The sequence below is a fragment of the Cibotium barometz genome, chromosome 65, assembly GCF_041138505.1.
Source record: "Cibotium barometz isolate CiBa-2024 chromosome 65, ASM4113850v1, whole genome shotgun sequence".
NCBI classification, from domain to species: domain Eukaryota; kingdom Viridiplantae; phylum Streptophyta; class Polypodiopsida; order Cyatheales; family Cibotiaceae; genus Cibotium; species Cibotium barometz.
Genome location: NC_141110.1, coordinates 12,194,603 through 12,219,611, shown reverse-complemented (window position 1 = coordinate 12,219,611; position 25,009 = coordinate 12,194,603). Strand labels below are relative to the sequence as shown.

At 39.7% G+C, this 25,009-nt stretch overlaps 1 protein-coding gene across 1 annotated transcript; it reads left to right on the top strand.

Annotated features, from left to right (window-relative positions):
• On the top strand, positions 1–24,755 carry LOC147602924 (protein LATERAL BRANCHING OXIDOREDUCTASE 1-like). Its single transcript, XM_086797411.1, has 4 exons — positions 1–47; positions 318–510; positions 20,125–20,466; positions 24,269–24,755. Exons 1-4 carry the CDS (start codon positions 1–3, stop codon positions 24,515–24,517), a joined length of 831 nt encoding a protein of 276 aa, XP_086653537.1. The 3' UTR covers positions 24,518–24,755.
• The last annotated feature ends 254 nt before the right edge of the window (positions 24,756–25,009 follow it).

The window sequence follows — 25,009 nt, the reverse complement described above, 5'->3', positions numbered from 1 at the left end:
ATGTGTGGTGGGTCTCTTTCGTGGAAAACAGGCACTACGGCCACACGGTACGACGGTCGTGTTGGGTTTGTTTCGTGGGGTGTGCCTTTGTTTTGTTTTTTTTTTAATAAAATAAAATAAAATAACGGGCCGGGCCGGCCCTCGGCGCTTCGGGCGTGGCCGCCCGCCCGTGGGGAGTGTCCTTAGGCCGAGCCTGGCCGCGCTGGCCGCCTGCTGGGCTGGCCGCCCCTTTCATTTTTAATGGAAAAAAAGAACCATTAAAATATATGGTTTTTTTTCATTTTTTTCATTTTTTTTTTGCTCGTGGCGTTTGCTAGGCTGGTAGCTGGCCGCCGCCGCCCCAGGCTGGCCGGCGTTGCAGCTGCCTGGCCGTCGCCGCCCCCTGGCTGGCCGGCGCTGGCTGGCCGCCGCCGCCGCCTGGCTGGCCTGGCCGGGCCTCAGCAGGGCCGTCAACTCTGCCCGCCCGCCATCCATTCGCCCAGCTTAATGTGGTCTTCGTCGCCTTCAACAGTAGGCCACACAATGCATTTCCATGCCACACAACGCATTTGCTTTTCACACAACTCTTCGCCCACACAAACGACGCATTACAGTAACAGCGCTACACGACGGAGCTTTCTCATTAACGCGTGGGGCTGATTTCGCAGTGGGGCTGCTCTTCGCCCCCCCACTCAACGCAAGTCGCCCCCCCCCACTCAGCGCAATCTTTTGTGGGCTGGTCTTCGCCCCCCACTCCCACACACAGTTGTGGGTTTCAGCAGTCATTGTGGGGCTGGTCTGCGCCCCCCCCACCTCCCCCACACACAGTCTATGAAACGAATTCAACGCAGATTCAACGTAGAAAATTTCAATCGCATAGAAAAAAAAACAAAACAAATTTCGCTTACTTGGTTTTGCTTGCTATGTGTGACGGAGAGAGAGAGAGAGAGAGAGAGAGAGAGAGAGAGAGAGAGAGAGAGAGAGAGAGAGAGAGAGAGAGAGAGTTCTTCCCCTCCATTCTTCCTTGGCCGCCTCCCTCCACACCCCCCATTCGAGATAAGGATAAGGAGACGAATGGTCGAAAACCATCGAGTGGGCTCCGGTCCCCCGGTCACGCGCAGGCTCTGACAATCCCATCGAACCACGCTCTGATACCAGTGTTACATTCCCGTAACGTCGCTACGGGCGTTACCACAAGAGGGGACGGCCTCTGGCTCACCACCTAGCCATAGAGGAAGAATGAGGATTGCCCCTCATCCCCCAGGCTATATAGTGTGTGGCCTGCCGTCCACACTAGCCTGGCCGCCCATGACTCCGCACGGGCGTCCTCTCCCACTGAACCCCGGATATAGCCATCCGGTCTGTCTCATCGGTCACAGGCGTTACAGCCTACGTGACACTACTCCTATAGAGAAGCTAACTCAAATCTTGTTAAATATGATAGTTAAAATTTGGTTGATGCAAACTTGTACAAGCAATTGGTTGGATGTTTGAACTATCTCATAATTACAAGATAATAATTATCATAATCCCAAATTATGAGAACCACAAGACAAAAATTTTCATTCTTTGTGAGTGTCTCTGTGAGTATTGTGACTCAATTTATGCATGGCAACTAGGTCTCATTGGTTGGCACACCCAAGAGGAATTTTTAGGTACCTCAATGGGACAATTGTATCGGTTTACACATCTAACTCTCCTATGAATCTATTTACATTTATACATGATGATTAGGTAGGCAATATTAAAGGTAAAAAGTCTACCTCAGGCTATTATAGTGGCATGATCAATTGGTCAAGCAAGAAGCAACCCACACTTACACTTTTATGTGTACTAAGTTGAATATAGAGAAGATAAAATGTCTATCTTCAGGCTATTATAGTGGCATGATCAATTGGTCAAGCAAGAAGCAACCTAGAATTTACACTTTTATGTACTACTAAGGCTAAATATACAAAGGAAAAGAACTTGTGAAATTGTTTGGTTCACAAGAATTCTTGCAGATATTAGTATTCAAATTAAAGGAACTTAGGAAATCAAGAGCACAAATCTAAACACTTGATTAATGACTAATAAAACAATGCACCACTATATCTCACATAGAGAAATGAACATGGATTAAGCTTATCAATATTGATTAAAGTGTAAGTAAGGCTAACTGCTGACAAAGACTCACAAAGAGATGCTAGATGGTCCATAAAGGATCACTTAGAATGTATTCCATGAAGGAGCATACCACAAAGGCTACAAAGTGAATTACCCATAAAGGGCTAGATGGTTACATAGGCTTAAGAGAAGAAAGCATCTAGAGTTCAAGAGAGGGGGGGGGGAGGTCACTCAAAAATATGTAAGATAGCACGTGAGTTCAACAGAAGGGTTTTTTTCTCTACGTGAGTTACATAAAATTTACATACATAAGGGGATTTTTAATTAAAATGTGAAAATTTTGGTATAGAAAGGGTACTTTTATTGTAAAAAGTGTTATAGAAGGGTGTTTTCAAAATTCAAAAACCTATAAGTAGGGGGGGTTTTTAATACCCCTTGAACGCACATGCTACATAGAGGGTTAACTGAGTGAACCCCCCTGGGAGATCTAGAGCCAATTGCAAATACCACTTACCATGTGCAAAGATAACTTGCACATGTGCAAAAACCACTTTCCCTTTTTAAACTTGTCCCTTCATCCGAATAGGCTCAAGAGAAGAAGTCACTTACAAAGGTTGCTTACTATGTGCAAACATGTTGGGTCACTTAGATTTGTAGATATATGGTAATTTCATTTGCAATCCCAAAAAATTGGTATCCAAGATTTTAATCGCAACAACATTTGATATTAATTAAATCAACTTGTCTCTAGAAATAAATTTAATCAAACTTTCTGCTAAGCCCTAATACTTGAGAACTTGAGTCCAAAATTTTCAAGGTAGGGTCCAACTAAACATTTGAGGAATTTATCTTGGAAGTTAGTTTTACTTTCAAGAGAAGGCCCACTGTACATTTGTAGAAGTTATGGACTCACATTAGAGGCTAGAAATCCCACAACTTTCTAAGTCAATTTTAAATTTGTATGTCAATTGAGTTTGAACATAAATCTTATGCTATGCCCCAAGATTAGGACTTGAGTCCAAATCTTTCAAGATTATATCTAACCAAATATTTAAGGACTTTATCTTGGAAATTTTCCAAATCTTAATTCTTATAAATCTATAGTGACATCTTTTATGAACCTAAAAAATATTACGATTCCAACCTCAATCGTATAGCTTGCACAATACTCAAACTCTAATCCAAATCTACAAATCCAAATCTACATTGGATATGCCCCAACATTTGGACTAAATAAGGTCTAACTTTGTGTTATGCCTCAAAATTTGAACTAAATAAGATCTAATTAAACATTTGAGGACTTTATCTTAGAAGTTTTGACTCAAATTTGAATCTTAGGGCTAGCACTAGTCAGGATTATAACTTAATTTTGACTCTATATATTTAGCTTGAATGTAAATCTTATGCTAAGCTGGTTCAAGATTCAGACTTGAGTGTGAAAATTTCAACTAAACATTTGACTTTAAACTTAGAAGTTTTTTTACTTGATTCCAAATCTTGGGGGCTAGCATACCAAAATATTTTAACTTAATTAGATGTATGGTGACTTTAATTTCAAACCTAAGAATTGGAATTGGGTCCAAAAATCTGAGATTATAAATGAATAAAATTGACCCTAGACGTGAAGCCCATTAAACCTTTGTTGACCTTCAAAGAGTAGGTTAACCATGCCCATCCACATGTACAAAATAAAAATAAATACATCTTGTGTGAGGGAAACACTTTAACTTCACCCGTATCAGAAATAGTTGGAGAACATTGATGTTTTTCACATGTTTGAAGTTTCCTATATAGCTCTTGGGATTTTCAAAAATAATAAAGTGCCAAGGATAAGGAAACATTGGAGGCCCCCCAAAACATGAAAAATTGGTTGAGGCAGCACTCCCAAATTCATAGCAACTTTATTGGTTAGCTTAGTTGTAAACACAAGCACATGCACTCCAAAGAAGAAATCTCAAAGAAAGCAAAAGTGTTAGAGGAAATGAACAAATGAAAGAAAAGAAAAAGAAGAACTGTTCGAGAAAAAACATTAAAATATATTGTGAAGCAAAAGCTAGCAAAAGCTTGAAGAAGGATAAAAAGCCCTCTTAACTAAAAGGAAAAATGCCTCCCATGATCAAGAGCAACTCAACATCATCATTTGCATTAACTATAGCCAAACTCTCATGGATTACACAAAAATCTTGCAAGAGAGACGCGCGGGGGGGGGGGGGGGGGGGAATTTATAACTCTTTCAACTTTAGGGGAATGAAGAAATCAAAGAAAATAAAAAAGAAGAACTGTTGGAGAAAAAACATATAAAATAATGTGGAGAAAAATTCCACAAAATTTTGAAGGAGGATAAAAACTCTGAGAAAACTCTCTTCCCTAAAAATTAAACTGACAGAAGAACCTCCCATGCTTATTGATGTGTAACGAGGTTGGTCGATAAGGCGGGTGTGAATGAGATGGCATGAACATGGATAAATAGTGAACTCGTTCGGACATGGCCGAATGGATCCGGGCACTTTTTGAGCCTCTTTTTAAAACTCAATTTTACCAAATTAGGACTGGAGAATTTTAGGGGTATGATTCACTTAAATTTATCTAGGTTTAATACAAGTAAATTTAAGAGGCTAGGTTTATTAGCCTAAAACGTGCCCTTTTCTATATACACCTATTGTGCATATATATAGCTATTCCATTTCACATAAGGGGAAACATTGTTAAATTGAAGTAGAGTTTTTGTTTCTCATAATTATGATAATTTGTGAGATGAAGACCTTAGGAAATGACCTTGGAATTAATAAAGGAAGATGATTCTAGAAAGATAATATTTCTCTAGAGCCCTTTTATCTCTCTAGAAATCAAATTATAGATAGAATATTGTCATAGAATTAACCCTTGACCTAGGAAGACTTTTTGGGATTAAAATTATGGCTTGAATTCAAGTTGTACCTTGGAATAACTCTAGAGAGAGAAGACTTGTCAAAAATTTGAGTCTCTCTCTAGAAAGGAGATTATGTTTAAAAGGTTAATCTTTGGTATTAAGCCTTCCTTAGAAATCAATTTAGGAGATTATTTACGTCAAAATCAAGGTTTAAAATATGATGAAACACATCTAATTTTAAACCTAGAGATAGAAAGCCTTAGATTCAATCTATAAGGTGATATTTCTAGGAGTGATATGGGATATTGTGTTTTTAAGCCAAGTAACAAGACACTTAGACCAAATCCATAAGCAAAATTTCCCTCCATAGTCTAGATATTAAAACGAAAGTAGACCTTGAAGATAAAGGGTTAACTAAAGTAGACCTTGCAGATAAAGGGTTAACCTAGATAAGTTTAAGAGAGAAGGAGAGGTAGTTAGAGCCAAGCATCTAGTCAATTTAGTAGGGATTAAGGTTTAAAGTTTTTGGCCACCAATAGAATGAATCAATGATTTAGTTTAGACTTTTCAAGTCCTTAAAAGACCCATAAGTATACTCAACTATGTATTGTATAGAATTGAAGTATAAAAAGTGGTTGTTATCTAAATAAGACTTTAAATAGAAGGTCTTAAAGGCCTAAATCCCTTAAAACATTAAATATGTTGGAAGACTAGAATCCCCTATGGAGGTCTAACAAAAGTTATGACTTTAAGAACTAAGGGACACAAAGCCACCATAAGATTTACCATCATCTTAAATTGATTCTTAATCTTTAGTGATTATAGATAAGATATAAGGATTCTCTCTAAATTCAAGTAATCTTGAGTAACTGGATATTGTTCATGGAATGGTGGACCTCACTTGACTTTGTGGCTGGAGGCACTGTTAGAGTTGTGACTCGAGGATTGTGGAAGCCTTATCAGAGTGGACCTCACTTGACTTTGTGGCTGGAGGCACTGTTAGAGTTGTGACTCGAGGATTGTGGAAGCCTTATCAGACTTGCAATGGTTGTGCATAAGTGATGCATGATTGTTTTATCATGTTTTACTTGTTTACCCTTGTATTCATTGTGAAATTATGTGTTGTGTACATCTGTGAAGGTACCACACATGTACATGGTTTTCTTTGTAAATGTCGTGCCCGAGTGGTGAGTCATGTCACATGAGGACAGTCACCCAAGACTTTGACCCATCTCGATCGGATGTGGATGTGGTCCCAACATGATCGATGTGATGGACAAGGGAAGGCTTTAGTTGTACTAGGTAGGGCACGTCAAGTCTCGATATTGGACATGCACATCAGTTTCATGTACTGGTGGAACATTCTTGCCTTCAGAGTGGTATGGCTGGTAGAAGTGACGCCCTAGATTTTGGCATGACACTGTTGGATTCAAATGCGAGACTTGTGTGATTATCTGGTCAGCTTAGTGGTCTAGGAATGTTCGGGCTCAATAGTGTATACCTTCCTTATCTAAGGGAACACAATCGTGGTGTGTGGAGATGATGATAGATATTTTGCAGAATGCTATAATATTTCTTATGATGATGTATTGGACATATTTTTGAGTTTAAGTTAAGTTGTTTTAGTAATTCTTATCCTAAAAAGAAATGTTTACCATGGAGTGTATGTGTGAACTCTGTTTTCTGTGCTTAAGTATGTGTACACTATGAAAAAGAGAATTTCAAATACAGGTGTATGCATTAATATTGGTTCCATAGGCCCAATGAAGGGTAGCATGCTAAATGCTTGAATTGGATGGGGTTAGGCTGAGTCTATGGAGTTAGTCAAAGGTGATAAAGAACTTAAATATTGGAAAGCGGGTAGCTGGGTGGACCCGAATTTTGGGTGCTTTCTAAACCTAGAGACCAAACTTGATTGTGCAAACTAGAAACTTGCGAGTAGAATCTTTAGCAGAATTATGGTGGAACCTTTTCCCTTCAAAATTGAGGAAGAAGATGTACGTTGAGCCCAAGGGAGCCGTCAATGCCTCTTATTTGTGAGAATTATGAAAAAGATATTTTTACTTGGAGGAATTGTACTCAATTATATTCCTATTATAAGGTCTATTCCAATTGAGCTATACCGAGAAAGCTATTACATTACCAAGCGATAGGATATTAATGTATAAAGGCCCCGATGAGTTTTCTCTACCCTTAGATTAGTCTTCCACTATGGCTTCTCTTTTAGTAGGGGTTAGGGGTCTCACATTTGGTATGAGAGCACATATATGAAAATAAACTTACAATATTTTACTGGGTTTCTTTTTTAGATAGAGCAGCAGATAACTTTTTTATAATAGATTTTGCATTTGAGCATTTACTATTAGGTTGTGGACGATGTGAGAAGCTTGCTCTAGCTCGACATTTTTGAGGAGCTATATTTTTCAACTTAGGTTGATTGGTGATGGCATTGTTGGTTTACTAACAACACTATCAGAACTTATTGTTGCAGTCAAGATGTCATGATATGGGAGGAGGATGGGAGAATCTCTCTCTAACTATGATCAGTTTTAGGATGAGGGTTGTAGCTCAGCTTAGGTTGTATGGGCCTATGCCTAGGAACTTTATAACTTTTAGACGAATTAAATTTTCTTCAGGGCGACCATGAGCCAGATTATTAGAGAAATCTAACCATAATGTGGTGCCTGTTGTTGAAGAATCAAACAATAATATTCGGGGTTTTCACCTCTAAGAACTTTTATGTATCATGTGCGTTCAAGGGGTATTTAAAAAACCACTTACACTTACATATTTTTATGAATAAAATGACTCTTTTTTCTTTATAAACTTATAGTTTTTTTCAAATTTGGTATAAAAATTAACCCCTCTTGTAATTGTAATTTTGTAACTTTTTTGAATTAATATACCCCTCTTAATGAACTCACATGCTACATTTACATATTTTCAAGTGAACCCCCCAAGAATAAATCGTAACTTGTTCCATTTCTTCAGATCGAAGGGAATAATGTTACTGAAGATGTACGAAACTAGATATACGTTATAGATGAATATTTATGAATAGCAGACTCTAATGAGCACAACAAGATGGCCTTAGATTACTGATGAGACAACTTGATCTAGTTGGAAGAATCATGTGGAAGTAAATAATCTCAATTAGGATTTGCTTAAGGCGGGATGATATAAAGGCCTTCTTCTATAGATTCTATCGCCGAGGATAAAAAGAAGATAAGATGAATGAGCCTCTAGGACTTAGCCCCACCGCCAAGAAGGAAAGTCTATTGAAGCATGCCACTTGATGTATGCAGACCTTGTCTGTTTCGCCCCACCTATGGACTAAGTTGTCCTTTTGAAAAGATTTATCAGAAAGCTTTACCCTCCCATGGACACTCTTGTAAAGAATGCCAAGCCAGATTCTATCGTTGAAGCTATAAGAATGGCTAAAGACTTTGCTAAAGCTTCCCTAAAGAAACCTCCTAAAGAGAACCTTCACTCCATCGGCCTAAGTCTACGTGAAGGAGAAATAGAGGATCTAACCAAGGTTCTCAGAGTACGGGTCCACAAAAGAATGAGTCCCAAATAATAGATGGGTAATTGTAGTAACTCCAGGAGAGGGAGAGAAGATATTTTGGGTGCTAGAAGCCTAGAAATATCATGAGTGAATGTCCTAATGCACCAATCTTGGCCCATCCTACTTAGGACCCTCCTTTTAGAGACCTAGTAGATTTCGTGAAAAGCAATCAACCCCCACCTCAAAATGACAAAAAATTAGAGAAGGAACTTCCAAACTCACTCTACTATGCCCAAATCCTTACTGTGGAAGACTTGGAAGAAGAAGAAGTAGGAATAATTCATGCAGCTATTGAGCATCAAGGTCGGAATCAACAATTCATCATCATCCAAGAACCAATAGATTACCAAGATAAATAATTTAAACTTCTAATCAATTATGGTAGTACTCATTTGATCATATTGTCTAGTTGCTTGTGAAATTTGAATCTGGAACAAAGAAGTGGGAAACCAATGCAAGTTGAATTGGCTAGTGGGAAGATGCTTCTCACACCTGCCATGAGATAAACAACATTCAGTTTTATTTAGACGTTTTATTTAGATGGTAATGCAACTGAATATAGGTTCAACGTCTTATCTCTTGATTTATATGATGGTATTCTAGGAATGGATTGGCTCACCCAAAATGGAACTGTTACCTTTATGGGCATCCACCATAACAAGGTGCAAGGGATCAGAGTGATAGGAACTCCTATCTTACAAGTTGTGAAGGCATTTCAAATGCTTAACGACCTGAGAAAGAAGTAAATAATCTATGTTGTCAAGCTTAATCCACTTGGCAAGGAGTCAAATTCTAAAGAGCATGAGTGGTTGAGTGAATATGTTGATATATTTCTAGAGGATTTGGTAGAAACACCCCTAGTTCATAAAGTAGATCACAACATTGAGCTTGTTGGAATTAGGGTTGCAGGAAAGCACACAAAGCTTGGAGAAGAAGAAGCAAGAATGCACACAACACAAAGTGTATTAGATTGTGTCAATGTACAAAAGATAAGTTAGCCCTAGAGTGATGGGTGTATATACAAGCCGGGGGAAAAAACCTCCTAAAGAGGGAAAAAGTGCCCCGGCGGTCCTAAGTGTGTGTTCACACACATCACTGCCTATATATATATGGCAACAAATCCCCCCTGGGAGTGATGGTGTGAACGAGAGCTGGCACTCATGTATAGGGGAGTGCCATGCCTGAAGTAGATCAATCCACAAAGGGGAGCAAGCCCAAAGCTTTGCGAAAAGCTTCGAACTTCTCACGAGGAAGCGCCTTTGTGAAAAGATTGGCGGCGAGGTTGTCTTGTGTTGGCACATAGGCCAAGCTGATCTCTCCTGCTGAGAGTCTTTCCCTGACATAGTGATAATGCACCTTAATGTGCTTTGTGCGAGCATGAAAAACTGGGTTTCTTGCAACTGCCAATGCGCTCTGACTGTCAGTGAAGATAGAGGTGGCAGACTCCTGTACAACACCCAAGTCAGCCACCATAAGTCGTCTGAGCTACACACACTCAACCATCGCTATGAAAGCTGCCCTGTACTCAGCTTCACAACTAGAAGTGGCCACAGTAGGTTGCTTCTTGCTCAACCAAGATATGCATGAGCTATCGAGCATGAAACAAAAACCACTTGTGGACACTCTTGTGTCATAGCAACCAGCCCAATCTGAGTCTGAAAAAGCATGTAAATCTGGCGGCAACGATCCCCCCTTGGGATAAAACAACCCAAGATGTATGGTGCCACTCAAGTAGCGAAAGATGCGTTTAACTGCCTTCCAATGCTAAGGCCCTGGGCTATGCATAAACCTGCTCACCTGTGAGACTACAAACTGAATGTCCGACCTCATAATGCATACATAAATGAGGCAACCAACAGCTACATCAAAGTGATCTCCGGCATCATGAAGACTCAACTTCAAACCTGTCTCCATTGGAGTAGCTTGCAGTCTTCAAGGCCAAATCTCCGCAACAATGTCTCAATATACTTTGTCTGACACAAAGCAATACCTCCATCACACTGCTTAAATTGTATCCCCAAATAATGATGCAAATGCCCCAAATCTGACATCTCAAAAGAGGCATTCAAATCAGCCTTAAAATCAGCAATATGACTTTCATTTGGTCCTGTGAGCAGCATGTCATAGAGAGCAATGATTAGATGTACATCATCCACACACTTAACATATAAAGTGCTTTCTGTTGGACTATTCTGAAAACCATGTGCAGTCAAATATGCATGTATCTTTTCATACCAAGCTCGTGGAGCTTGTTTTAAACCATATAAAGCTTTTTTCAACCTGCACACTTTGTTTTCCTGCCCTCTTTGAACAAAACCACGAGGCTGCGATACATACACTTCCTCATGCAAATCTCCATTCAAGAACGCAGTCTTTATGTCCAACTGATGTACATTCCAACCATTATGAGCTGCCAATGCACAAATGCTACGAATGGTAGTCATACGACAAGTGGGAGCAAAGGTCTCATCAAAATCAATGCCCTTTTCTTGAGCATAACCCTTTGCAACAATAGCCTTATAGCGATCAACACTACCATCTGGCTTTCGTTTCAACTTAAAAACCCACTTACATCCAATGGCCTTTTTACCAATAGGCAAATCACACAAAGACCATGTACCATTCTTCATTATAGCATCATATTCACTTTGCATTGTAGCCAACCAATTTTCTGATTTTTGTGCCTCATCAAATGAAAGAGGTTCTTCCTCTTCACACATACTAGACACAGCCAAAGCACAACAATCTGATGCATAAGAGGCATGCTGAAAACCTGAACGAGTACGACTAGATATAGGTGCATCAATTTTACTATCACGCAAGGTTTGCACCAGCCATTTAGGCATACCTCTAGCCTGCTCATTTTCAGCCCTATCCTCATGAATTATATCCTGTAAATCTGCATCAGAAATAGGCTGATCTATGATGTCGTTTGAAATCTGCATAGGCTGAATATTTGCCTCATTAGGACTTACATTTGAATTCCCACCTGTAAATAGAGGCAACAATGTATCAAATACATCCCGTGAGCTCACACCTGTCTCTTTGGTACATGATAACAAAGGCTGCACAGCATCTTCCACAAAAACATCTCGACTAATTAAGATACGCTTTGACTATGGATGATACAATCTGTAACCCTTGCTCTCAGCACTGTAACCAACAAAAATGCATTTGACAGCCTTATCATCCAATTTTCTGCGTTGTTGCACAGGCACTAAAGCATAGGCCAAGCAACCAAAGACACGCAAGTGACCAATAGAAGGCTTCCTGCCATGCCAAGCTTCGTATGGAGTAATAGACTGCAAGGCCTTAGCACACATGACAGCCTCAAGCCAAAACGCATGTGGCAAAGCTTGGCTCTTGACCATACATCGTGCCATCTCCATAAGTGACCTGTTTTTCCTCTTATCAACACCATTTTGCTCAGCGGTATACGGCACTGTACATTGGTGTTTTATCCCACGACTAGCCAGAAATGCATCAAACTCTTTAGATAAGTACTCCCCCCCTCGATCAGAACGGAGGGTGCCCACAGTACAATTGGATACATTTTCAACCATAAGAAAAAACTGAAGCACAAAAACACTTCGGACTTTGCCTTCAGTGGATATACCCATGCATGCCTTGAGTAATCATCAATGAAAGTCACGAAGCACAAGTGTTTACCAAATGACGGAGTTTGCATAGACCCACATACATCACTATGTACAAGTTGTAATTTGCGAGTGGTCTGCACAGAACCATCCTTTGGAAATGCAGAACGCTGCATTTTGCCCAAAATACAGCCTTCACAAACATGTTTCAATGGTGCCTCAAGACGGGACAATGAAGCAACCATATCAAATTTCTGCAAACGCAGCAAACTAGCAAAGTTCAGATGACCAAAACAAGCATGCCATAGTTTTGCATCTGAAACTGCCTTTTCATCAAAAACTGCATTTGCTGAATCTTCCACACACTTGTCATAAGAATTGAGCCTATACAGCCCATGAGACAAGGTGCCAGATGCAATAATCATATCACCAGAAGTCAAATCATGAACAGTACATCTGTCATCCACAAATTTGACTACAAGTCCAAGTCTAGCAAGTGCAGAGAGAGACAATAGATTCTTCTTTATCCCTGGCACATACAAAGCATCTGAAAGTGTGAAAGCGTTGCCATTTGCAGCAATAAGCATAATTTTACCAATGCCCTTCTCACTGGGTAAGAAGCATTATTGGCACATGTGATAGTATTCCCATTAGAGAGCCTCAAGACAAGTGAACATATCACGATGCGAGGTAATGTGCTTTGTAGTACCACTGTCAAAATACCATACATTAGAGTCAACAAAAATTGCCAAACATGCATCATGTACAGATGGGTCATACTAGAGATACATGCTAAATGCCCATTCTATATCCTGCACAATATTTGCAGAATCTGCATTTGTAGAAGCATCCGCTATTGTGGCTGCATTTGACTCTTTCTTTGCCTCTTTAGCCTTTAGCTTAGGGCAATTCTTAATGACATGATCAGTTGCCTTATAATAGTTGCACCTGATCTTTTTCTTGCCTTTATCAAGAGCCTTCTCACACTTATTGTTGCTACCTGTGGAAGGAGAAGAAGTTGCAGACCTACTAATAGGAGAAGAAACAGTGGAAGGGGCTGCCTTACCACTTCTTCTCTGCTGCTGGGCAGCAATAAATGCTTGATCAACTGCACACTGCCTGGCCCTGTTTTGCCTGGACTGCGCTTCTTGCAAGAGCTTGTTGACTAAAGTATCATACTTGACAGCATCAGGTCTGTCCTCAGTAAGAAGTCTCCACGTGGAAGCAAAAGTCTGATATGTCTCAGGTAAAGCATCAAGAACAGTCTGCACAAGAGAATGATCAGGAATAATCTCACCTGTAGAAATCAACTGTTCTTTGAGATCTTTAATCTCAGCAAGAAAAACATTCATGTCATCATCTTCCTGCATAATCTTCAATTCTAACTCTTTACGCAGGTAAGAGATTTTTACCTGGTTACGACCTGCATACAAACGAGCTAGAATATCCCAAGCCTGTTTTGCTGTTTTAGCTGAACGAATATGTGGGGTGATGTTATGTTTGACAGAAAGTGCAATCAAGGCATGAGCTTGCGCATCTTTACCATCCCAACGAGCTTCGCAGTGGGTAAAACAATAGCAACAGTAGAGCTGCTAGAACCTGCAACATCCTCAATAGATCCTACATCCACAGAACCTGGACGTACATCCATACCCTGCACAATGTTCCACACTCCTTTTGCAACCAAAACATGCTGCATCATGTATGCCCAAAGTGGGTAGTTGCTGTCTCCATCCAATTTGTCATCAGCAGAGATAACATGCGAAATACATCATTGCTGTTATCAGCCATGGCCACTGACTGAAACTGATGCAAAAGCTACTTGTAATGAAGCAAAGACTTAACAAAAAACAGCTTATGCTATGTAGCACGGTCCACAATAGAGTACGTATGCCTGTTTTGCAGAAAATTGCACTGTCAAAATTTCTGCACAAAATGACGAAAACACCTGTGCAAAACTTGAAATACAAAAACGGAGCCCGAAATGACCTCAGATGCGATTTCTGAGAACACATGGCCCTATGGGCTGATTTGCAGAGTATAGGGACCTGCAAGCGATCGTGAAAGCTTACCTCAATCGGAGAACGTGAGTCGGAGAGTGCTGGCGGCGTAGCCCTGGGAGCCGATGCCTGCTCTGATACCAATTGTTGGAATTAGGGTTGCAGGAAAGCACACAAAGCTTGGAGAAGAAGAAGCAAGAATGCACACAACACAAAGTGTATTAGATTGTGTCAATGTACAAAAGATAAGTTAGCCCTAGAGTGATAGGCGTATATACAAGCCGAGGGAAAAAACCTCCTAAAGAGGAAAAAAGTGCCCCGGCGGTCCTAAGTGTGTTCACACACATCACTGCCTATATATATATGGCAACAGAGCTTATATTGGGAGCATAACCTATTGCAAAGAGGATCTACAAGGTGTCTATTCCTATGAACTTATTGAACTTAAGGAGCAACTGAGGCAACTTTTGGAACAAAGTTTCATCCAACTGGACCCAGTGTATCTTAAGATACCTTAAGGTTATGTATTGATTATCGAGGATTAAATCTATTAACGATAAGAAAAAAGCAACCAATCCCGAGGATAAATGAGCTTTTGGAGAATCTCTATGGTGCTCAGATATTCACAAAGATTGATCTAAAATTTGGGTGCACTATCAAATCCAAATTAATAAGCAAGATATTCCAAAGATTGTCTTCAATACAAGGTATGGACATTATCAATTTGCACTAATTCCCTTTGGTCTTACAAATGCTCCTATAACTTTTAATCGACATGCAAGAGATCTTTAGGGAGTATTTACATGAATTTATTCTTGTGTTCTTTGAGGAAATTTGGGTTTATTCAAAGAATGTTGCAGAACATGAGAAGCATATTCGTAAAGTTTTGGAGATCCTAAGAAAGCATAGACTCTTTGCCAAAACGAATAAATGCACTTTCTTTAATGATTGCACTAAATATATGGGATTCATTATGTCAAAGAATGGAATCTTAGCTAATCCAACCAAAGTGATTGGCCAAAGCCTAAGACTATGAAAGAAGTTTGAGGGTTTCTTGGGATCACAGGATGGTACCGCATATTTATTCAAAGATAGGCCAAGATTACGTCCCCCATGAGTGGCAACACTTCTTAAGGAGGATACACCTTTTAAATGGACTCCAATGTGTGTGAAAGTGCCTTTGACAAGCTCAAAGTTGCCTTGGTTACTAACCCAAATGTTGAAATTGCTAGATTTTAGCAAACCCTTCGAGGTTATTGCTTGATGCAAGTGGGTTTATAATTGGTTCTTATTAAGGATGGTTGACCTATGGCTTATGAGTCTCAAAAGTTAAGGCCTCATTATACACCCTTTTTGATTTGGCAACCTAATACCTCCCTTGCCATGACACAATAATATGTTGATGCGTGGTGTCTTTGGGGTTTTTATTTTAAAAGTGATTGATGTGTAGATTTTTTAAAGGAAAAACTAGCCAAGGTTGGGGACAATGTTTTAAACACTAATATGGATGGTGTTTAAGGAATTGAGCCAATCGAAAAAATGCAATTGTTATAGTATACAATTGTAAAAAAGTTTCTTCAATTTTTTTCATTTTAGAAATAATAAAAGAGTAAATGTCTCTTGAAAATACATTTCCCCAACACTGGAAAAGGTCATAACCCTTTATTCTTAAGGTGCTAACTTCACCAGTCCTTCCACATTAGAGCCATGACACCCCTCTATTGGGGTGTTGTTTTAGTGGCATGAAACCTCTACCGCTCCCCTCACTCCCCCCCACATGCAACACCATCTACTTCCTTATTCCACTTATGTTTTACTCCTCTTTCCCACACATGGCCTCCTTTTAATTAGGGTTAGATGATGGGGTTGCTAGTCATTGTCTCTCAATCATCCCAAAACCCTATGCACATGGGATTCCATGTTGTCGTACACCTTAGCCACCCATGCATAGATTCCATTATTATGTTATAATTTCTTAACAATTTCATATCCCACCATTGACTTAAATGTGTGTGTGTGTGTGTGTGTGAGAGAGAGAGAGAGAGAGAGAGAGAGAGAGAGAGAGAGAGAGAGAGAGAGAGAATTATATTAACGTCTACAAAAGGCCAGAATTACCTATGAGACCAAAAGGATTACATCATGTCCATGGAATACATCATCATGGGTACTAAAATGAAATGAAAGAAAATGACAAAGCTAAGATGTTAGAGCTGAGATGCTAGAGCTGATCCATGTACAAAGAGCATAGGCTCACATATCATCCTAAGATATCCCACATGGGGTGCTGCAACATGGCACTTAGAGTGGTAAAGTTGAGCTGGTGTGAGGGAGTCCCGTGATGGTGTAAAATGATGGCCCTAATCCTCCTATGGTGATGTAGGCATGGGCGGACCTTTGAGTCAAGGTTAGAGAGAGAGAGAGAGAGAGAGAGAGAGAGAGAGAGAGAGAGAACGACCCTTAACTAATAGAATTTCTCTCAAATAGTAAGGAATAACCCTATATTATCTTAAAAAAGAGGTGGTGTTGCTCGTCGAAAAGGGGATTATCACCTCCACTACAATTCTTATGCACGAGAGAGAGAGAGAGAGAGAGAGAGAGAGCCAACGCCTTTGAGAAGGGATCCTCTTGTTTTTTACTAGCCCCTTGGAGAGATGTGAGGACCAAATATCCCAAGTTTGGCCCCAAAACTAAAAGCTGGTACCAAAAAGAGAAGTAACTAGTGGATACTTTATGGCCTTGATTGAAAACCCTGACCACCAGTGGTGGGTGACTAAGCGTGACTATTTGAAGAGTAGACCCCTAAGATATTCACTTCTAATATTCTATTGATTTCTTGTATGCAGTTTCGGTACCACATATCTTGGGAGATGTCTTCTTTGTTTGGAAGGATGAGAGGTGGGATCTAATATGTGATCTTCTCAATAGGGACTAGGAATAGAAGTGATGTGGTAGTGGTATAAAAAAGACTTGTTGTAAATGGCTGTTTTTGCCCTGTTAATATAAATATATCATTATTGTTGCCCCCTTTTTTTAAAAAGCCACACGTATGTTGCCCAACAAGCAAAGGTTTGAGACCTTCTACTAGAAACCATTTAAAATCCTAAGGTTCAAATCAAAAGCACTTAGAAATCCTTGATTTGGACTAATGGCGGGGCAGAGCCTATTTTGAGCACTAATTTTTATATGACCTCTCTAGGGTAGGAAGCCTAGGTCCTAGCTCGATGGGGTTCACTTAAAAATATGCAAGTGTATCATTTTAAATTCACCATAAAGGAGGTCTTTAATTCGCATTTTTGGGATAAACTTCCCAAATATATAAGGAATTCGAGATGAAACTTGCTCATTTCTCAAGGCTAATTCAAAGAGAGAACCAAAATTTGGATACCCCAACGATCCTCAAAGAAGCACCATCAGGAAGCGAAGACGAATATAAGGCCAAGACTCACACACACACACAAAAGGTCACCAAAAAAGTAAATCCCTTGCTTAATCATGGTTTGTGTCTTATAAACCACTCATCATCAAATGGGAAACACTCTTCTAAGGCTTTCAAAGCATATCCATGTCTTCCCCCTCGGAGAACCAACTGAGGCCACAAAAACCAAAGACTAGGAAACCTCATGGGTGATGGAACATTTGCTCAAAGTCTAGAACTTTCAGAAGGACAACACCAAACTTTGGCTTCAAAGGTAAACCTTTCATCCCAGAGGAGCCAACAAGAAGTTAAGAAAAAGCTAAAAACAAGGCAAGATACCTTGTCAACAAGGAACCCCTATCCCTTAAAAATAGTGGTTGCATAAGCATATATATTAGAAGTTCAAAGCTTCTATGATGGAAAATCAATTGTATGGATTCCTAACCATAAGGCTCCCAAGCCCTCACCATTCCCACAAACCTCACTAGAAGTTTCCCCAACCACTCATGTGTGGTGACCCAGAAACATGCAACAATATCACAAGAACCTCTTCCCACAATCGAGAAAGACGCAAGAAACAACTTGTGCACATGATAAATATTTTCTACCTATAAAATTAGAGTACACATCTATAAAAACCCAACAACATCCTTCATCCCTTATGTGAGTGGAACCGTAAGAATTTGCACCCATTAAAGGTACAAATCAAAATAACTACATCTTGTGTGAGGGAAACACTTCAACTTCACCCATAATCAGAAATAGTTGGAGAACATTGATGTTTTTCTCATGTTTTAAGTTTCATACATAGCTCTTATGCTTTTAAACAAACAATAAAGTGCCAAGAATATGGAAACATTAAGGCCTACCAAAACATGTAAAATTAGTTGAGGTGGCACTCCCAGAGTCATAGCATTTTTATTGGTTAGCTTAGTTGAAAACACAAGCACATGCACTCCAAAGAAGAAATGAACAAAAGTGTTAGAGGAAATGAACAAATCAAAGAAAAGAAAAAGAATAATTGTTGGAGAAAAAACATAAAAACATATTGTGGAGAAAAAATTTGCAAAAGCTTGAAGGAGGATAAAAAGGCCTCTTACCTAAAAGGAAAAAGGCCTCTTAGGAGCAAGAGGAGCTCGACATCAACATTTGCATTAACTAAAGCCGGACTCTCATGGAATTACATACAACTCTTGTAATTGTAATATAGCAAGAGAGAGGAAAAAAACAAAAGTTATAACTCTTTCACCTTTAGAGGAATGAAGAAATTAAAGAAAAGAAAAAGAAGAACTGTTGGAGAAAAAAACATAAAAAATAATGTGGAGAAAAAGTCCACAATTTTTTTGATAACTCTTTCATTATATTGGGCAAGCCTTCATCGAATGATGTTATAATAGTATGTGATCAATTGAAATTGAATGACCAACTAGTGGTTTTTTTTTTCAAAAGATGTAATCTTATATTAAGTGTCTTATATATTGAATATGCAAACCAAAAAAGGTGTTATAGTTTACTAATAGCTACCCAAAATTTCAGCTGGGTAATGTAGACATAATTATATTTTAAAACTCTAATATATTAAACACGAACCAAAAAAGGTGTTATAGTTTACCGATTACCCAAAATTTAAGCATGATAGACATAACAGTTACTATATTTTAGTTCAAAAATGATTCAATTTAGTCTACTTCTAAATCAATGAATTCATCTTTGTCATCTCAATAGTTCCACAACCCAATAAGCAATGTCCCTTCCCAAATCAAACAAGGCGGATGGGAGAAGAGTCCCTTCCCAAATCAAACAAGGCTGATGGGAGAAGACCTTGCAAATAACCATCTCTATAACTTGACCAGTCCTTCCTCTCCCATAACACCCCTCCCCTCCCCCCCCCCCCCCCCCCATGCAACACCACGTACTTCCTTCTTCCACATATTTTTTACTCCTTTGTCCCACACATGGCCTCCTTTCAATTAGGGTTAGATGGTCATCCCAAAACCTATGCGCATGGGATTCCATGTTGTGGTACACCTTGGCCACACATGCATAAATTCTATTATTACGTTATAATTTCTTAAAAATTACATATCTCATCATCGACATAAACATTAGATTTTTTTTTTAATGCTAGATTTTTTTATTTGTACCAAGTAATGTCCTTAGGGAGATCTCTCACACAGTTTTTTTTTTAGTGGAATGATCTCACACACACACACGCTTCACCAATTGACGTAAACATTAGAATTTCTCCAGAAGATCAACGACTCAACTCGACCCTTTCATTGCGCTTTCGCTTTGCTAGTAGTCGAGGATTACGCAGTCGGATACATGGCGGTGGAAACCGAGGGTCTGGCGGCCTTCCTAAATGGCCACCTCTCCTTGAAGGAATTCGAGTGGGAGCCAAACCTCAGGCCCTGCCTACCCTTCAACCTCTTCTCCGACAGCCATCTTATCCCGGAAATCGACCTGCAACCCCTAATCTCCGCCTCTCCCAATTTTAATCAGAGCCTCACTCCTCGTGAATTTCTGGCTATTTTGTACTCGATTAATAGGGGTTTTAGGAGCTCGTAGTGTGTTTAACAAGATGTGATTAGCCTGTGTTCAGTGATGCTTTGGAGGAGTGCTCCACTGGCTTCACCGAGCTAGCGCAACAGTTGACGATACTTCTGCTGCAAGGGCTGGGCCTCAAAGGGGATGAAGTGGTGGAAGAGCACATAAAGAGTGGGGAGACTCCTGGCTTAAAGCTGAGCCATTACCCCCCATGCCCCCAACCCGATAAGACCCTAGGCGTCCCCCCTCATTCCGATGTGTCCGTATTAACCTTGCTATGGCAAGACCAGGTTGGGGGTCTGCAGGTGCAGCAGCGGGATGGAACTTGGATCGCAGTCAAGCCCAGACGTGATGCCCTAGTTGTCAACCTTGGTGACATCTTCCAGGTATGTCTAAGCAATCAACCCATTCATTCATTCATTACATGATCCTTCCCTTCAAATGCTACACATCCAGAGTTTTAAATTCTAGGGGACAAAGGGGAGATCTCACGTTTAAAGTGCCTTAGCCCAGTCCTGTATCAAATTTTTACGTCATACCTGAGAGTAGCTGCAAAACAATACCATTAGAACCAAAAACTGCTCCTCTCATACTACACACTATTCTAGCCTTCATAGTTTAACAACATACAAACCAACTTCCTCTCTGAAGGATGACTCACCCACCATCTCAGCTGATACCCAAGTTGCATGCCACAGTACAAGAGGGCAAAGATAGTAGCTCCTTTTGGAGACTCACCAACAAAGTCATCTCCTTTAGCCCACACTTTGATATCAGGTCTTCCTCCAACAGGGAGCTCCACAGTAGCAAAAGAAAAGTGTGTTTTTCCTGTTTGATCTTCTTATACCACCGCAGAGTTTTAGGTCTGACTTTACAAATAAGCTCCCTTTGGAGCACACTTTCTCTTCACCGAATCTTACTGAGCTGGAGGTCCTCCTAGGCCCGAGTCTTGTAGCAATTCTGCGAGAAAAAGAAAACATGATGAGCATTGCCCAGTATGTGCTGACTCATCCCTAGCTTGTGCATTGCCTACTGGCTCGAACTTAATCTATTAAGCACAGCAATCCTTAACACCCAGTTACAATAGCCTTTGTAACCATTCAGAAGCCTTGTCATTTTCTATTTTATACACAGTTGTAAGACCTACACAGTTGGCTTTGCACACCCTTTTCGCTTGCTCACTGTCCAGACCTTACTCAGCCCCTACCTTGAACACCCTGTTTTTCTTAGACAATCGTATTTCCTAGAGGATAGAGTACCTAATCATGGTTATTATGAGGTTAAGTTCTGCCTCCTCCTTAATCTCTTTCCCAATCAACCAGCTTGCCCATGTGAGTCTATTTCCCAGTTTCAGAAAAGTCAATTTGTTCATATCAGTCCAAAAGCTCCTTATTGATGGGGTATGTCCAAAAGGTATGTCTCCATCCTCCAAAGCAGACATGAATTTGGGGCAAGAATGTGAGGTAAAATTCCTCTTGACTAGCTTATACCCTACACGTAAAGCCCACATCCATAAAAAAATATGCATCTCTTGGGGATATCCATCTTCCACAGCAGCTTCTAACCTTCCAAGTGGAAAAGCCCCCATTTAACCTCTGTATTATTACAATAATGTGTAATCTGGTTGGAAGCACAACCTTCTCTGTAAGATAGACTTAGGGGACCTCATTAAACCAACACCAGTCTTTCATCCATCTTTCCCTACTGCAGCTTGCTGTGGTGATTTAGATATTCCCTAGCAAATTCAAAACTTGACTTATCACCTATCTATCTCTCTCACTGGTCTCGAAGAAGTCATTTAAGCGAAGATCATCTCTCCAACCCTGTTAAGGTATCTCCCATAAGTCACCAAAGTATCTGAGCCCCTTGTTATTCAATCTCATGGCATTAGTTACATGGGGGGTTGCAGGACCTGGGGGAGCAGTGGGACCACCAGATATGTTGAAAGAAGAAAGAGTTACCTATGACTCTAGTAGAGCCATTCCAACTTAACAACCCCGTGTTTTCCTTCCATATTATGACTAAGAAGTTAAAGAAGGGCTGCAATAATCTTGATAGGGGCATGACAAAAATACTTATCTACCCAATCAAGACCTTGCCAAATGCCTTTCCTTGTGACCCAACTTTCTCTCTCCTCCAAGAATCTAGTGACCCTTGCCTCAGCATGTAGAGGTAGGAAAAAAATACCTAAACCGCCGAAGTCTTTGGGCATGCACACTTATCCCAGGCTAGCCAGGAGACACTCCTATTATGATCAGTCTAGTTTTTCCACAAGAAGCTTCTTATCTTGACCATAAACTTGTTCCAGTGGCTTTTCTTTAAGTTTACAATAGGGCATAGGAATAAAATGTAAGCATTAAGGATTGAATTAACCAAGTCCACTCTTGCATGAAATGGGAGCACCACTCCTTTCCACTTTTGAACCTTAGCCAAGGCTCTGTCCAATGCCTAGTTGACCAATTGTTTGTGTCACGGCCACCTCCATTAGATCACCTCGATGTTTGAAAGTTTCCCCCTTATTGATCACTTGGCAGCTCCATCTTTTGGCATCAAAGGAATCCTCCTTAGTCAGGCTAATTAGCCTAGATTTGAATATATTACAGTTTGAACCTGAGGCATTAGCAAATCACTGCACAATTTCTAAAGGTTTCCTTACATTGTCGTTGTTAGTGTACAAGAAGTGTAATGAATCATCTGTGAAACATTCAATGATGAGCTGTTCCCCTGCCTTCAACTTCAGACCTACAACCTGGCCCTCCCTACTAGTAATTTTTAAAGCCAAAATGAGAGGATGGGTAGCCAATGCAAATAATAAGGGAGTAAGGACAACCTTATCTGATTGACCTTCTAACTTCAAACCCTCTAGCTAAGACCCCATTGCGAAGAAGTTGTGAGGAATCACCAAATGTGAGTGCATGGATACATGTAGCCGTCCTAAAACCAAAGCCCATCTTTTTCATCACTCTAGAAAGAAACAACCGGTTAATCTGACATCAATAACATTTTCCAAAATCTTATACACTATAAAGATCCTGTTTGCCTCTTCTTCTGTAAGCATCCCCACCTGAGCTTTATTTTACCTCTAGTTTCTCTCTTTTCTTTTGCCCACCTAAGCTTTATTTTACCTCTAGCTTCTGTCTTTTCTTTTGCCTTAATCTTCCCCACATGTTATCATGTACAAAACAAATCTTAAGACCCACTGTTTGAGCCCCTACTTCTTAGGTCAGCAATAGCTTTCATATCATAATAACAACAATCCTTGTGTAGATCATCATCACATCATAATAATAATCATAATGGACATCATAAATTGTTAATCCTAATGGAATTCATATCGTTATATTTCTTGAGGGCTTATGTGTGTTTTATGTGCTAAGATGATGGAGTTTATATCATTATATTTATGACACAAAGTAATCTTTTTACTGTTCATACGGTAGGCTATTTATTATAGTAAGTTTCAGTCCAAAAGAATGGGATTTGTTTTTTGGAAAAAAAAAAGCAAAATTTGTGGAACATGTGATTGGTATTGAGTTGCATACTAATTATATAAATTAAAAAGGGAAAGATTCCCTTTTTTATGACATTGTCAAGACTTCTCTACCATTTTGTTATGTTTGACAGTTTGATATTATGATGGTTAGATACCAATAGACGAATTATTTTTACAGTCTTACTCTTCTTCTCCATTATACCAGCATCACATGATCCCATTAGTTTATTTTAAATAAATTTTTTCTAATTTATTTTAAATAAGTCTCTCTCTCTCTCTCTCTCTCTCTCACACACACACACACACAAACACGTGCACACACACACACACACACACACACACACACACACACACACACACATGCACACGCATATACACATGCACATGCACACGTACATGCATACACACACATATACACATGCACATACATACAAATACACTCACACACATTTCACGTAGTGTGTGTGTGTGCACACACACGAACACGCACATGCACGCGCGCGCGTGCACACACACAGAGCGCCCGCGTGTGCATGCACACATAACACCCACATTTTAACACAACTTAGTGGACCCTTCCAACTTTGTACGTTTAAATATTTATGTCTATACTTTGTGACATTTATTGTCATATTTAAAAACAAAATAAGTTAGGCTTAATGAAAGCCTTTTTTTTAAAATAATGTTTGCCTTAGGTTTGGAGCAATAACCATTATCGAAGTGGGTGGCATCGTGTGGTGCTTAATGAAACAGAATCTCGCTACTCAATTGGCTACTTCTACCATTCAAGTGGGGATCCAATCTTGACTCCGCTCCCACAACTCTTAGATAAGACAGGGGAACCTTCTAAGTTTAAGAGCACGCTCTTGTCAGACCATCGAAGCTATGTGTATTCACATATGATCGAAGAAGGCCGTCCAGGTGTGGACTACCTCATGCGTTGAGTGATGTATTTTTCTAAAATTTCCAAGCTTATGGGCCTTTAGGGACAAGTTTAACCTAGATTTGTTACATCAATAACATAGATTATGATTTTGGCATCTATTCCACTAAAACTTGTAATTCCTAGCTATTAAGTTGTTTTATGCTTAATTCTCATCTCCTCTAACTTGAAAGTACAAAAGTGTTCAAGCCATGTTGATATGTTGCCCTCCTAACGATGCCAATAATCGTATAATTCTTATCACATTATTTGTTTCCCTCTTTATTTGAATGAGTGATGGTTTCTCTCTCTCTCTCTCTCTCTCGCGGGATGATCCAAGTGTGTTTTAGTGAATAAGCAAAGGTTCAAATTGACAACCATTAGAGCTATCCATATGACTATCTATTTTATTTTATATCCTTTAAGTAATGCAAGACATTAAAGTGTAACCTATGTGTATTCACATATGATCGAAGAAGGCCGTCCAGGTGTGGACTACCTCATGCGTTGAGTG